The sequence below is a fragment of the Bos grunniens genome, chromosome X (genome assembly GCF_055505025.1).
Source record: "Bos grunniens cultivar Pamir isolate PY7600 chromosome X, Bosgru_T2T1.0, whole genome shotgun sequence".
In the NCBI taxonomy this organism is placed as follows: Eukaryota; Metazoa; Chordata; class Mammalia; order Artiodactyla; family Bovidae; genus Bos; species Bos grunniens.
Window position 1 is genome coordinate 106,366,109 of NC_141194.1, and position 14,362 is coordinate 106,380,470.

Consider the following 14,362-nt stretch of genomic DNA (forward strand, 5'->3'; position numbering starts at 1 on the left):
TATCTAAAAGGAAAAAAAGTCAGCAGCAAAGAAAAACCTGGCTTCCACCACTGGGCCCTGAGGCCCAGGTGCACCAGGTGGGAGAGCTGTGGTCATGGAAGGGAGAGCCCCAGCACCCACCTGAGTGATGCAGGCGCCCGTGAAGGCCACAATCACGGCCACCACGTTGACCGTCAGCTGGAACTGCAGGAACTTGGAGATGCTGTCGTAGACATTGCGGCCCCACATGACAGCCTTGACGATGCTGGTGAAGTTGTCGTCCGTCAGGATGATGTCTGAGGCCTCCTTGGCCACATCTGTCCCTGCGATGCCCTGGGGGGCACACACATACCATGTCCACAGGCCCCTTCCCCAGCCCTCCTTGCTCACTCCAAACGTGTCCTCGTACTACAGAAGTTTTGCTCACAAATGAAGAAGACACCACACCTGCAGTGGCCTCCCCCTGGTCTTCTGTCGGGTCCCTGTGTAAGGGGCCCCTGGGAATCCCAGAGAGAGAACACCGCTTCCCAGCCCACACAGGTCACCATGGTGCTGCCCAGCTGGGTTCCCTCAGTGTCCGGAGCTGGGGCTGGGCCCCCTCTGGATATGGCCCTGGGAAGGACTGCTCTGTGCCCCCGGTGCCTGCACTCCAAGGGCTGCGCCCCTCCTTTGAGGTGGGCTGGGAGAGGCCTTGCTTGGTTTCTGCCTTTGGCAGCCAAACATAGCCCGTTTTGTGCCAAGGCCACCCTGCTCAGCTGTTTTTATAGAAAGAACCAGCTTTATTTCAGCCACGAGAGAGATGCACAGAGGAAAAGCTCATGTGGGGACTCGGCTCATCATACTTGGGGCTGAGGTTCACTCGGACTGGACCTGGAGATGGTGAGGCAAATGCTCAGCAGGCAAGTCCCCATGACCCCCTAGCAATGCAGCCAGTCCCTCGTCACCGTGGGTACCATCACACCAAATACCTTGGCACAAATCACTGGCAGAGGACTAGGTGGTCAGGACGTGAGAGAAAGAAATGTATGGCACTTGGAAACTTGCCTCAATGCTAGCTCCCACATTCCTGCCCAAAGCTTATGCATCCTCTGTCACAGGGCACCACCTGGCACGGTGACCCAGACTGGCACAGCAGGTGGCTTACCATGGCGAAGCCCACATCTGCCTTCTTGAGGGCTGGCCCGTCATTGGTGCCATCTCCTGTCACGGCCACCACCTGCCGTTGCTCACCCGTGTTGCTGTCGATGATCCCTGGAACATAGGTAGGGGCAGGGCACGGCTCCTGCCATCTGCAGCCCCGGGTGACCAGCCCAGGGGCTGTGGGAGGCCAGTTGGCTCTGGAAAGCCTTTGAGATTGCCACCAAGCCCACTGCCTCCAACTCTCCATACACTCCATCACCTTTGGGACCAAGTCTTGTGCCTTGATTGGCAGCTGCATCCTGCTTCTCCCACCCAGGTCCCTCACCCAATGAGACAATACAGGGCAGTGGGATTTGGTACAAGGCAGGGGCCTGGCACTGGGTGACTTGGAAAAATGTCTCCTTCTCCTGGGCCCCAGTTTGCCCATCTGCTCCGATGAGAGGCTGGCCCCTACTGGCATCTTCCATTCATACTGTGAGTGCAAGGGAGTGGAGGGGCGAGCTCTGGCCACTCAGCCCTTGGAGGGAGTCTCCATTATTATCCCCATTTTCCCAATGAGGAAACTGAGGTTTGGGGAGGACATAGTGATTTCCTCTGAGACAAAATCTCCAGGAGCCACGTGTCTAGAGCTGAGTAGCCTGCTTCTTAGGCAGGGCCCAGACACCCGCTTGGAAGCTCAGCACTGGGCATCTGGGAGCAGACGACCCACAATCGAGGTGACAGCCACACCCCCCCTGTGTCATGCCACCTGGGCCAGGGGGAAGGCAGGGTGATGAGCGAGCCCACTCCATTACCTTTAACCAGAGTATGTTTGTCGGTGGGAGATGATCGCGCCAGGACCCTCAGCTTAGGCCACACCTTGTCCAGACGCTCCTGTTCTATCTGGGAGGGGAAAGCACGTAGATGCTGCAGAGTCTTGAAGGGGCTGAACCAAGGGGCAGGGTGAAGAAAGTGCCAGAACCCTGGACCCGCCGGGGCACTAATGGGCGGAGAACTACCTCGCCTTTCTCGTTTCGGATCCGCCGGTTGAACTCTTTCCCCTCCAGGCACAGGAAGTCCTCCCCGGGCTGGATGATGCCACACTTGGCTGCAATGGCGCGAGCTGTGTTGATGTTGTCCCCTGTCACCATGCGGACTGTGATGCCAGCCCTCTGACATTTGCGGATAGCTTCAGGGACCTGCAAGGAATAAGATGGGTGGGTGCAGCTGTCCAGGCCAGATGCACCAGTGTCTGAGCTCTAGCCTTTCCTCCGTCCAGATCTGTGGTGCCCCTTGTCTCACCATGGGGCCTGGAGGTGGTGGGGGAAGTGGCCTGACCTGCAGGGAGCAGGGTTCCCCATCCCTACCAGGTGCCTTCTTCCCTGTGCCAGTCCCAGGGAGCAGCAACAACTCAGACCCAGGCCCTGACCCCAGGCACAAGGCCAAGAGAAGCCACGGGAACGCTGTTGAGCAGCACCACTGGGCCCGTGTCCAGCAAGGTGACTGTAGAAATCACCCAGTTTCCACCAGGGAAGTGGAGACCCACAGCAGCTGAGCCAGGTCCAGTCCCATTAGCAGGCTAGCTGGTGGGGTACCGTATCTGTGAGGTCCAGAAGGATGAGAAAAGAACTTCTGGTCCCAGTTGCCCCATAGATCGGATGGCAGGAGCCATCATGGGCCTCCCCTCTCAGGCCTTGATTGACTTGTCTCTGCATCTCTTATTTTATTTTTTAAATAATATAAAACCTAAGACTTTAACAGCTTCCCTTGTGGCTCAGATGTTAAAGAATCTGCCTGCAATGAAGGAGACCTGGGTTTGATCCCTGGGTTGGCAAGGTCCCCTGGAGAAGGGAAAGGCTACCCACTCCAGTATTCTGGCCTGGAGAATTCCATGGACTGTATAGTCCATGGGGTCGCAAAGAGTTGGACATGACTGAGTGACTGTTACTTTCACATATATATATATATATATATATATATTCACACACACACGTACACACACATACACGCACAGATGGGCTTCCATGTGGCTCAGTGGTAAAGAATCTGCTTGCCAATGCAGGAGATGTAAGAGACGCAGGTTTGATCCCTAAGTCAGGAAGATCCCCTGAAGGAAAAAATGGCAACCCACTCCAGTATTCTTGCCTAGAGAATCCTATGGGCAGAGGAGCCTGGGGGGCTATAGTTCATGGGGTCACAGAGTCAGTCACTCCTGAGCGACTAACACAAGACTAACTTTGGTAAAGAATCTTTCTGCAAGGCAGGAGATGCGGCTTTGATCCCTGGGTGGGGAAGATCCCCTGGAGAAGGAAATGGCCACCCACTCCAGTATGCTTGCCTGGAGAATCCCATCGACAGAGGAGCCTGGTGGGTTAGTCTAGAGGGTCTCAAAGAGTCAGAGACAGCTAAGTAATGAACATTTTCACTTTCAAGACTTTTAGAGCCATAGGGTTGACATGATTAGGTGTTCTCAGGCAGAAATGGGCCATCGCTATGGTTCCTCACATCTCCATTTTCCTAATGTAAGAGTAGATTCCAGAAAAGACAGAACAAGAGATCCCTCTGGTGCTGAGGGGAAAATGGGCTGTAGGGAGTGGAGACCAACTAGGAGGTGGTGCTCCTGTCCCAGAGAGTGGAGACACTCTTGTTTTTTCGATGAGGATGAGCTGGTGAGCCTTGAGATGGCAGTGTGGAGGGGAGCCAGGGTGACAGTGCCTGAGGGCCAGGAGGGGACAGGAGGCTCAGAGCTCAGGGAACTGGATTAGGAGGTGAGACCTAGGCCTGTGACATGCCCAGATGGGGCCCTGGCATGGGGTGCAGCCTGGGGAGACCCTTGTGTCCGCTGGCCCCAGCACAACCCTCTGTGAGCTCCCAGTGGGCACTGCTGGAAGCCCAGGGGACAATGTGAGCCTGGGGACAATGTGAGCCTGGGGACAGAGAGTGAGAGAGCCCGCCATGTCCCAGGTGTGGCCTGGCGACTGGGCCTGGGCACTGGGGACAGAGGGGTGATCCAGAACACACATGTGTGGTGGCCGGGGAAGCATGGGCCAAGGGTGGGGGGCAGAGCATCCATGAGACCTCAGGGCAGGTGGCCGGTAGGCTGGGCCAGGTGGGCTGTGGGGGAGCCCTGGCCTGGCACATCGGGGCACTTGGGAGGCTGAGGGCCTCCCAAACCAGGGGGTGGTGGCTGTGATTTCTGCCATGGAGAGAGTAGGGAGAGGATGGGTATCCAGGACTGGGACAGAGTGACCTTACACATCCTGCCAAGTGGCCTAGAAGCCCCAGCCCCGGGAAGGGGCATTGCATCCCGCCCCCTCCATAATGTGTGTGTCTCCTTGCTTAGCCTCGATCCAGGACCGTTTCTGCTTTTTGGGGATCCTTGGGAGTTGCCTGGAGACACCCTCCCAGCAAGTTCCCTCCTGGCTCTGAAGCGTCTGGTAGCTGGCTCTCTGCTGTCACCCAGTGGTCATGACGTGCCTGAGCACGTGGATCTTCGATCTAGCCTCTGCTTGTCTCCACGTGGCTGTGGCCCCGCTGGCTCCCTGTCTGGTCTGAAAGACCCTTGGCCTCCCAGGCAGGTAGCAGGAAGCTCCCCTCCGTCTGTAGGTGCCCTCTCCCTCATCGGGTGACTGTCCTTCCTCACCTGCCTCCCTGCTGTCCCAATGGACACAGCCCTGGTCCACTGATGCCTGGTGGCTTCATGTTTGCATGAGCCCCCGCACCCCTCTGGCATAAATACAGCATGCCTACAGGGGCCAAGTGATCCCCCAGGGGCAGAGACATGCCACTGCCAGGCCACCTTTGGGTTGCAGCTGTCCCAGGCCCACAGACATCCTGGCAAGTCTAACAGTGCCATCGGTCTTCCTGCCTGCCATTGGGACACAGGGTGTCCTCCTTGGCCACCGCCTGCTGGCTGGTCCCCATGGTCGGGGGGGGGGAGGGCGTCCTGCCTGGCTTCCCCGTCCTGGCTGTGTTGCTGCCACCTGCTGCCCAGCCTCTCATGTAGCCATTCTCCAGCCAGAGATGAGCCATCTTGCCCCCAGGGCCCCTTTACCAAGGCGATTTCTGGTTCTTAAACAAGCACCCCATTACTTTGCCTCGAAGGCGCTCTCCCCCTCTGATTCAGCCCACTGGGGCAGCCACTGAGGCTGAGCCTTCGTGGTGACCTTCTTGGAAATTTTATCCAGGTTTTTTCTAAGATGAAGACTTATTATTTTTTTTTTAATGTATCTCTGAGAAGAGCACCAACAGGGAAAGGTCTAGGCCTTGCCCCACCCACATGCTTGCCTTCTGGACTGTTCCATCTAGCCCCCACCCCAGTCCCCAGTCTCAAGCCACCTTGGACCTGCCTCTGCGGTTCTGTCTTAGGATGTATGCATACATCTCAGGCCTCCAACCTTGTATTGATGACCAGAGCTTCAGTTTGCAATGAATATTTATGGGGGAAATGAGGGGAAACTGGAAGGGCTCCTTGGCCCAGGGGGCTGAGGTGGAAGGGCCGGATGGCCTGGTTATGATGCTGTGGACATGGCCTTGGCCATGGCCCTGGGAATCTGGGAACCTCATCTTCCTCTGTCTGTGATAGCTGGGTAGAAAAGTGTAGAGCTGTTGCCGTTGACACTGGGGACAGCAGTGGTGAATGGCTCTGTTCAGAGGGGGAGGCCGTCAGTCTAGGCAAGGGCCACATGGCCTTAGGACTCAGCTTGCTGTCTGGACACAGCCCTCCTCTTTGCCTCAAAGTTTCTCCTTGGTCTGGTGAGGGGAAAGGCTTGTTCTCTGGGTCCCTTGGGGTGGCCCTACCACCCTCAATGGCACCCTCTCATCCTGCTCTCCTGGGAAGCTCCACCCACTGCCCACCTTCTCTGGGCCCACTCCAGGGCCAGTCTAGTAGGCTCTCTTCCTCCAAGATGGGGTTTCACATCTTGAAGGACATGCACCTCTCCCCATTGCTCTTCCTCTCTAGGCCCTGATTAGCTTCTACCCTGTTGGTGTGTTTCCTGTTCAAGAAAGCTCTGAGTGAAGTCATCTCCAAGCACTGGCTCCCTGTGCCATCCCACAGGACCTGCTTAGCTCAGGGTGGGGTGGGCTACCCGCCCTCTTGCTCCAGCCAACACGTTTCCCATGGTTTCACCTCCCTGCCTGGCCCTTTCCTTTGCAGGCTTCTCCCACCGTCTGCTCGGCTACCCTCATGACCCTAAGTCATGTAAAGTCACTTCCGGACAATGTCCCTCTGGCCAGGACCTTTGCTCTGAGCTTTCCACCTAACCATGTGACCTCTCCATAGGGATGTCCGGAACCCCACTCAGCCCCAATCAAAGCTTCAGCTGAGAACTGTCCTCCTCTCTCCCAGCGCTCCCCAAGTACCATGTACCCAGTTCTCTGAACCAGAGCCCAGTCAGCTGTCCCTGGCTCCTCCCTCCCCTCCTCATCATCCCCTCTGGTCCATCACTTCTGCTAGCCTTGGCAGCCATCAGGGTTCTACCTGCTGCCCTCTCTCCCCTGGGAGAGCAGAACCTGAGCCAGGCATGGATGCCAAGCCAGAGGGGACCTTCCAGAGGGCAGTACAGAGCCTCCTGAAGGGCGCCAGCACCAGAGGACAAGGGGGCTCCAGCACGCCTGGGAGGTCTGAACTGGGCCATGGCCGCCATGCCCCCGAGGCTCTGCCATCGTCCACCTTCCTCACCTGGTCCAACTCTGGCTGGCTGGCTGCCGTGTGTTCTACCTAGAAAGCCTGGCAGGGAGGGTCGTGATGGCCAGGAGGACAGGAGGAAGGCACAGTCCCCTCCTTGCATTTGTGTCTCAAGGCCGAGGCCCCATGCAGACAAGAACGGCTCCCTCAGCCATCCTGACAAGCTACCTCGGGCCGCACAGGGTCCTCGATGCCCACGACGGCTATGCAGGTGAGGTCGCCCACCACCTCGTTCTCATTGTCCCAGTCGGGCTCCTGGGTGGCGGTGAAGTCCCGGTAGGCGATGCAAATGGTGCGGAGCCCATCGCAGGCCATCGGCTCGATGATCTTCTTCACCATGTCGTCCCGGTCCCGAGGGCGAAAGCTGCGGAGTTCCCCATTGCTGTTCAAGATGTTGGTGCACCTGGGGCGGATGGAGCGGGAGGAGCTGGTGTGAGGCAGGGTAAAGGGTTTCTCCGAGGGGGGTGGTGCTCTGCTGCTGCTGGGGCTTAGGAGACCCCCCACCTTGTTCTCACCAGAACCTCAGAATGTGACCTTATTTGGAAAGAGGCTTGTTGCCAAGTTAAGATGAGGTCATCCTGGATGAGTGTGGGCCTTCAATCCAATTCCTGCTGTCCTTATAAAGAGGAGTGAACACATAGAGACACAGACACAGGGACAAGGCTGTGTGATGATGGAAGCAGAGACTGGAGAGATGCAGCTACAAGCCAAAGAAGACCAAGGAGACACGCCAGGGAGCATCCTACCCTGGAGGTCTTCCAGGAAGGGTGACCCCGCCCACACCTTGACTGAGGACTTCTGGTTCTGGCACCAGGTTGATGGTACTCTGTTTCCCCGGGAGCCAGGAGCTCAGACACTTGTGCAGCACATCTTTGCACATTCAATGGGACCTGGCGGGTGTGTGTGTGTGTGTTGCGTTTGCCCTGTTGAGCTTTGGGGCAAGAAGGGGGATGTTAGCAAAAACCCAAGGCTCCAGAAAGGCTGGGACGGGGAGGGCTGACAGGATTTGGGCACAGAAAAGGAAGGAGCAAAGGAAACCTGATCCCCGGGGGCCGGCATGGCCATTGGACAAGTGGAGGCCCCAAGAAGACTGGTGAGGAAGGAAAAAATGTTGGTTGTGGAGATTCTGCTCAGGCCTTTGTCCTGAAGGCTCCAGAAGGAGGCGGGGTGGGGGGAGGGGTGAGCACTGAGGTACAATTAGGTCAAGTCTTAGAAGGCAGCTCCTCTGGAGAAGGCAGCTGAGGAGCCAGGTGGGCGGGGGAGGGTGCTTGAGGGCTGCAGAGGTCAAGGCCAAGGGAAGGTGTGAATGCTGAGGGGTAGGGGCAGGCAGGGCACTTGGCAGGGCACTGCCTCAGTCTTCCTAACAGCTCCGTTGAGATCTAATTCACACAGCACATGATTCACCCGTGCAATTCCTCCTAGTATATTCATAGTTGTGCTGCTATTACCGCTATCACCTTGAGAACATCACTAACCTCTACAAGGAACCCGGCAGAAGCAACAAAAGAGGAGCGATAAATTGGACTTCCCAATTGAAAGACATTTGTGCACCCAAGGACAAATCAAGATAGGGAACAAGAAATCTATCAAGGGAGTGAAAAGACAGCAGCCCACAGAATGGGAGGAAATGCTTTGAAATCAGATATGTGTTAAGAATCTAATATTCAGAATGTACAGAAAACTCTCACTGCTCAACAATAAAATGACAAAGAATTCAGATCCAAGATGGGTAAGGGCTGGAATAGACATTCCTCCAAAAGAGCTAAACAAATGACCAATAAGCGCATGAAAAGGCACCAATATCCCTAGTCATCAGCAAAATGCAGGTCAAAACTGCCACGCGATCCCAATGGCTCTAACAACAGCAGCAACAATAATCAGGTAATAACTCAGTGAGGATGAGAAGCTAGAACCCTTAGGCACTGATAATGGGAAGGTAAAGTGGGACAGCTGCTGAGGAAAACCGTTTGGCATTCATCAAAAGATGAAACATGGAGTTACCAGTTTTGCTCCCAGGAATATACCCAAGAGAGCTGAAAATACGTGTTTAAGCAGAAACTCTACGCAAGCCTTCAAAGTGGCACAACTCACGGTAGCGAAAAGGTGGAAACAACTCAACGGTCTGCCAACAGGACAACTGGATAAGTAGAGGGTGGTCTGTCCATGCAATGGAATGTTATTCCGTTGCAGAAAGGGATGAAGCACTGATAAGGGCTGCAATTCAGATGAACCTTGCAAACCACGCTCCGTGAAAGAAGCCAGATACAAAGTGACACATCCTGTATGATCCCTTCATATGAAATGTCTGTAATAGGTAAATTCACAAACAAAAAAGCAGATGTTGTTGGTTATTTGTTTGGTTGTTTAGTCACCAAGTCGTGTCCGACTCTTGTGACCCCATGGACTGTAGCCCACCAGGCTCCTCTGTCCATGGGATTTTCCAGGCAAGAATACTGGAGTAGATCCATTTCCTTCTCCAGGGGATCTTCCCGACCCAGGAATTGAACCCGAGTCTCCTGCAAGAACTGGGGTGATGGGGATAGGCACGGGGTTTCCTTTGGGGTTATCAACTTGTTCTGGGACTGAATGCACTTTAAAGTGATTAAAAGGGCCAGTTTCAGGCTACTGTCTATTGCAATAGGAAAACCAGAAACGCCATAGCCTTTGGCTAGCCCGTCTCATCCACTCACTTTTTCAGCAGGATCTCTGAGGCGCCCTTGCTGAAGAGGCGGAAGCCACCATCAGGCGTGCGGATGACCGTGCTCATGGACTTGCGGACCGAGTTGAAGGTGTACACTTTATAAAGCTTATCTTCGGGAATCTGCTCCCGCACCGGCTGGAAGTCGCGCTTGAGGTCCAGGACAAAGCCAAGCAGAGCACACTCCGTCTTGTTGCCCACTTGGCGTGGGAGGGCGCCTTCCTTCTCTGGAGGCTGTGAGGTGAGGAGAACCAACATGGCCCTGGGGGCCCCAAGTCCACCCACCTTACTGTCCTTGGACCCCAGGCCAGCCTTGGCCTCCAGCATGGACTAGATGGGCAGCTTTCCCTCCATTCACTGGGCTGTGAAGGGCTTCCAGAACCTACAGGCCCTGCCCAGGGTCCACAGATGAGGAGGGAGCCCAGAACCCCAGAAATGATTGTGGCCCTGCTCAAAAATGTCCTTAAGAGAACCTAGCCAGCCCCTGGCGACAGCCCACCCAGCAGCCATGCTTTGCCGCCCCTGCCTGGGCCCGCCCACCGCTGGCTCCCAGCTCACTAGTATTTTGGTGGTGTAGGCACTGTTGATGGAGATGGCATGGACCAGGATGTCGAGGATCTTGGGGGTCAGGGCACTGGGGGCTGGAACCTCTTTGTAGTGGGTGTCCCCAAGGTAGGACTGCACCACGGTCATGCGGTTGGTGGTGAGTGTGCCCGTCTTGTCAGAACAGATGGCTGTGGCATTGCCCATGGTCTCGCAGGCATCCAGGTGGCGGACCAGGTTGTTGTCCCTCATCATTTTCTGTAAAGGGCACAGATGGAGGCTTGGGTAGCTAGCTGTCCTGGGGGAGGGGATTGGCCCAGGGGGTGAGGGAGCAAGAAACACAGCTCAGATGGGCCAGGATGATGCCCCTGCCCGGTGCCCCCTCTCAGGCAGGCCCTTTGGATTCCCCACCCACCATGATCTTTGCCTTCCCCCCCTGTGTCCTAGGGGTCGTCCTTCATCTTTTCCCCCATCTCAACTCCCTGCCCCCCTGGGACCCTGCCCTCATCCGGCAGATGCTGGCTCGTGGTGCCCCCATGTCCAGGAGGCCGGGTTGGGCAAGGATGTCCAAACCCAGCTCTGCATCCCTGCTCGCCACCCTGCCCCCCATTCTGCCCCTGAGCGATCCCAAACTTTATCTGGTCCTTGCTTGTTCAGGCTGCTTAAGGGCTTTGTGCCTCGAGTCCTGGTTCTGTATCCTGGTACCATGGGATTCGTATCCATGGTGTGTTGATTTTATTACCTTGACAGAGTAAGCTAAGGAGATGGTGACAGCGAGAGGCAGGCCCTCCGGGACAGCCACAACCAGCACGGTGACACCGATGATGAAGAACTTGACGAAGTACTGCACGTAGACAGGCGTGCACTCCGCCAGCCACATCCGGCCGTCTATGACGAAGGTCTCGATCACAAAGTAGAGGACCAGGATGATAACAGTGATGGCGGACATCACCAGCCCTGCCACAGGCAGTAGAGGCAGGAAGGGAGAGCAAGACGGAAGAGATAAGGGATGCTGCAGCCTGTCCCTGGATTCTTGGAGGGTCACAGTCCATCCTCACCAGAAGAGGCGGAAGTGGGCCCTGAAGGCTGTCATGTGTCCCTGGCCGGTCCCCTGGCTGATTGGCCCATGGTCCCCATCCCTTTTCACTTGCCCACTTGTTCTCTTTGGCCCAGCCTCAAGCCCAGGAACCCAGCATCCTCCCTGCCCACCAGGTGGCCCCCCAGCTACCCCATCGACGGCCCCCACCTGCTTTCCCAATCTGCACGGCCAGTTTGGTGAGCTTTCCCTGAAGGACTGATTTCTCCTTCTTGGGCACATTGGCTTTCTTCTTCTCCCGCTCCTCCATCTCCCCGCCCTCTGCGCTCTTTAGGGGCTGCATTTCCATGGCAACAGCCCCATCCTGTTTCTTTGCTGTACAAAGGAGAAGCCCGAAGCCAAGGTTAGGACCTGCTTGCTGGGGTGACGGCTACAAGGGGGGCTTTCACAGGGCAAGCAATGGCACGCCAGCCCTCCTCTCTCATCAGCCCAGGCCCTCCTGAAGTGGGCGCTGTCCAGGGCAGGACCGAGATGCTCCTCTCGGGGCCTCGCAGGGGGAGAGAAGACAGACAGAAGCACTGCTAACTGGGGCATGCACACAGAGTGGCCGGTCCTGTGATGCCCCAAGCCTCAATACCCAAGAGCGGAGACCTGGGGTCCATGGAATGTTCCAGAACCCAGAGCTGACTCTGGCACACTGGCGTCGAAGCCATGTCCCCACTCCCCTCAGGGAGGCCCAAGAATCCCCGTGCTGTCCTCTCCTGCTCTTGGCTCAGGCCTTTGCTCCTCTCTACTAGCTGTCTGTCCACCTCCTCTCTGGAACTAGCAGTCCCGTCACAGCTCCCCTGGTGCACACTAACTTAGTGGTGCTGTGTTCCTCACCACCCCTTATGGTCCCTCCACCACCCAGAGGGGGCACCCAACGCTGCCACTCATCCTTGTCTCCACTCAACGGGCTCTCAGTGACTCTGCACGCCTCTTGCCACCTTGTGGGGTCAGCCAATCCCTGTGGCCCCATCTCCTAGCCCTTTAGCTGCAGCCTCAGTGACACTCAACATCCCACCTAGCTGGACCACTCTAGCCTCTGCCCCCAATGCAGTCTGCCACTCCCTGTCCCAGCCTGAGCCCTGGCCATTGGACTAACCTCCAGTCCCAAGCACCCGTCCAACCACCAGCAGCCTCTGAACTCTTTGTCTGCCTCATCCAAGAGGGCAGCAGGCCTCAAAGCCTCAGCAGAAAGGCCAATGAGCCGGGAACCCATTGGCCCCACAAGGTCTTGGGTGAGTCTTCTGGAGCGTCAGATCCCTCACCAGGATGCGAGCTCATGGGCCATCTTTGTGCACTCCTGGCAGGGTCTGCTGACTGGCTGCCCACCCCACTCACCTGGCCTCCAGGTCCTGCCCCTGCAGCGGAGGTGGGCGCCCCCCCCCCACCCTGCCTGGCACCCTCTGCCACCCATCCTGAGTGCAGAGCGCCCATTACCTTTGGTCTGGCTACTCTCCATCGCCCCATCCTGCTGCTTGCCTACAACGGAGAGGAACGACAGACACGGAGACTTGAGAACACCACGTGGCCCTGGTAACACACACGCACATGGGACAGCGGGGCACAAGACACTGCAGCCAGTGTGTGCGGGAGGAGGGGTGGGCGGTGAACCCATGGGCCAGAACCAGCACAAAGGGTTTGCCTAGATCGGTGGTCCCCAACCTTCCTAGCCCCAGAGACCGCTTTCATGGAAGACAACGGCTCATGTCCTGCTGTGCAGCCCAGGTCCTACATGGAGCGGTATCTATCCAGGGCTCGGAGGGTTGCGGTTCCCTGGCCTAGATGGTTCCTAAGCCCAGTGGCCTAGAGATCAGCTTTCTACACAGCACAGCTGTGGAGGGAGAGGAGTTGGCCAGGTTCAGGACACCCACAGCACTGGAGGGAGCATCAGGGCTGGACCCCAGGTGGATCTGTGCGGGGATCCTTTGCTGATGTGCTTTGCCACCATAAAGCCTGAAGCTGCCTGCTAGGAATGGTGGCAGTGACTGGCTTCCCCGTGTCAATGTAAACGGTGCCAGCCGTGCCTCTGGTTTGCAAGGTTGGCAAGGACTGTCCCACTGGGAGGGCTCAGGAGAGCCAGCAGGTGAGGGGCTTCAGGCTTGGGGGTTCGGGTTCTGTACGCCAGCTCCTCTTGCTTCACCTACACCCAGGAGAGCTCTCCAGAAGCCATACACAGACAGCCCTACATCCAAAGACCACTGATCCCAGGCAGGAAGGGCTTGCGTGGCTGCTTCGTCAGCCCCCACAGAATAGCTCATGATCACTGGAGATCCTGTGTAGTCTGGGGGGGTTCCAGGCAATCAAGAGAGGCTCCTTCCCCACCCTGATGGGGGGTTGGTTGGGTGCGTTCAGAGGCGAAGGGGTGGGTGACAATCCAGCACGAGGAAGGTGTATTGCTCTGTGATGGGGGGAGCCTTCTGGAGGAGGGAGGGAGGTTTGAGATGAGCCCAGCCAGAAGATGACGGCTGGACCTGGCCTGCAGAGGGGTCAGGAGCCAAGGGAGGGGAGGAGGAGGAAAGACAAGTCAGCCCAAAGAGGACCACGAGGAGTCAGGCCAGAAGGCAAGAAACAGGCTTTGGTGGTCAGGGAGCGCTAAGCCCGCAGGCAGGATGGATCACAGTGGAGGTGGGGAGAGAGTGAGACCCCACCTTCCAATCTCCAGTGCGCAGTAGTGGATACAACGCCCCCTCCCAGAGCCTGGCCAGGTCAGCTTCCCCTCGGGGCTCCCTTCCTCTAGGAAGCCAGGTGCTAGAGATACCTTCTACCTGACATAGCAAGCGGGGGACAGGAGCCGGGGCTGTGGGGACCCAGGGAGCTGGAGGTCAAAGATAAGGGGCCTAGGACCAAGGCCTTCAGGCCTCTGACATTGAAGGGACCTAGTGGGAGGGGAGGAGCCCGGGAAGGAACGTGGAGGGGGGCGACCTGCCAAGCAGCCATCAGGATGTCACTGGAGGGTCACTGGGGACTCCAGTCCAGCCTAGGGGAGGCCCGGGGCCTGCCTACCCACCCACTGGCAGTCCTGGGGGCCCCAGGGTGCTGCCTGTGCAGAGACACTGGGCTGAGCCCTGCAGGGAGGGGAACCCACGAAGGGAACCCAGGCCCAGGCTGCCAGGACCTGGGGCCCTGGGAAGCCTCTAGGCAATAGCAGCTCACCATCTCCTCCAAGGAACACAGTGGCCCAGGAAGGGGGACATGAGGAAGTCTTTCCTTAAGTTGACCTGTCCCCGTGTTCCTGGGCTGGCAGACTGAGCCC

The 14,362-nt window shown here is 57.2% G+C and overlaps 1 protein-coding gene across 8 annotated transcripts in view; it reads right to left on the minus strand.

Moving 5' to 3' along the window:
• ATP2B3 (ATPase plasma membrane Ca2+ transporting 3) overlaps positions 1–14,362 on the minus strand; it is a 59,485-nt gene that overhangs the window by 20,864 nt on the left and 24,259 nt on the right. For 4 of the 8 annotated variants that reach the window (XM_086389606.1, XM_086389604.1, XM_086389602.1 and 1 more), the window contains exons 7-16: positions 12,547–12,588; positions 11,275–11,439; positions 10,771–10,985; positions 10,044–10,286; positions 9,478–9,719; positions 6,956–7,190; positions 2,118–2,297; positions 1,914–2,001; positions 1,124–1,230; positions 121–312 (exon numbers count right to left, since the gene is read on the minus strand). In XM_086389606.1, coding sequence (XP_086245732.1) covers positions 121–312; positions 1,124–1,230; positions 1,914–2,001; positions 2,118–2,297; positions 6,956–7,190; positions 9,478–9,719; positions 10,044–10,286; positions 10,771–10,985; positions 11,275–11,439; positions 12,547–12,588 — 1,709 coding nt within the window. The remainder of the gene's footprint in view (positions 1–120; positions 313–1,123; positions 1,231–1,913; positions 2,002–2,117; positions 2,298–6,955; positions 7,191–9,477; positions 9,720–10,043; positions 10,287–10,770; positions 10,986–11,274; positions 11,440–12,546; positions 12,589–14,362) is intronic. The other 4 variants (XM_086389609.1, XM_086389605.1, XM_086389603.1 and 1 more) reach the window with 1 other exon arrangement.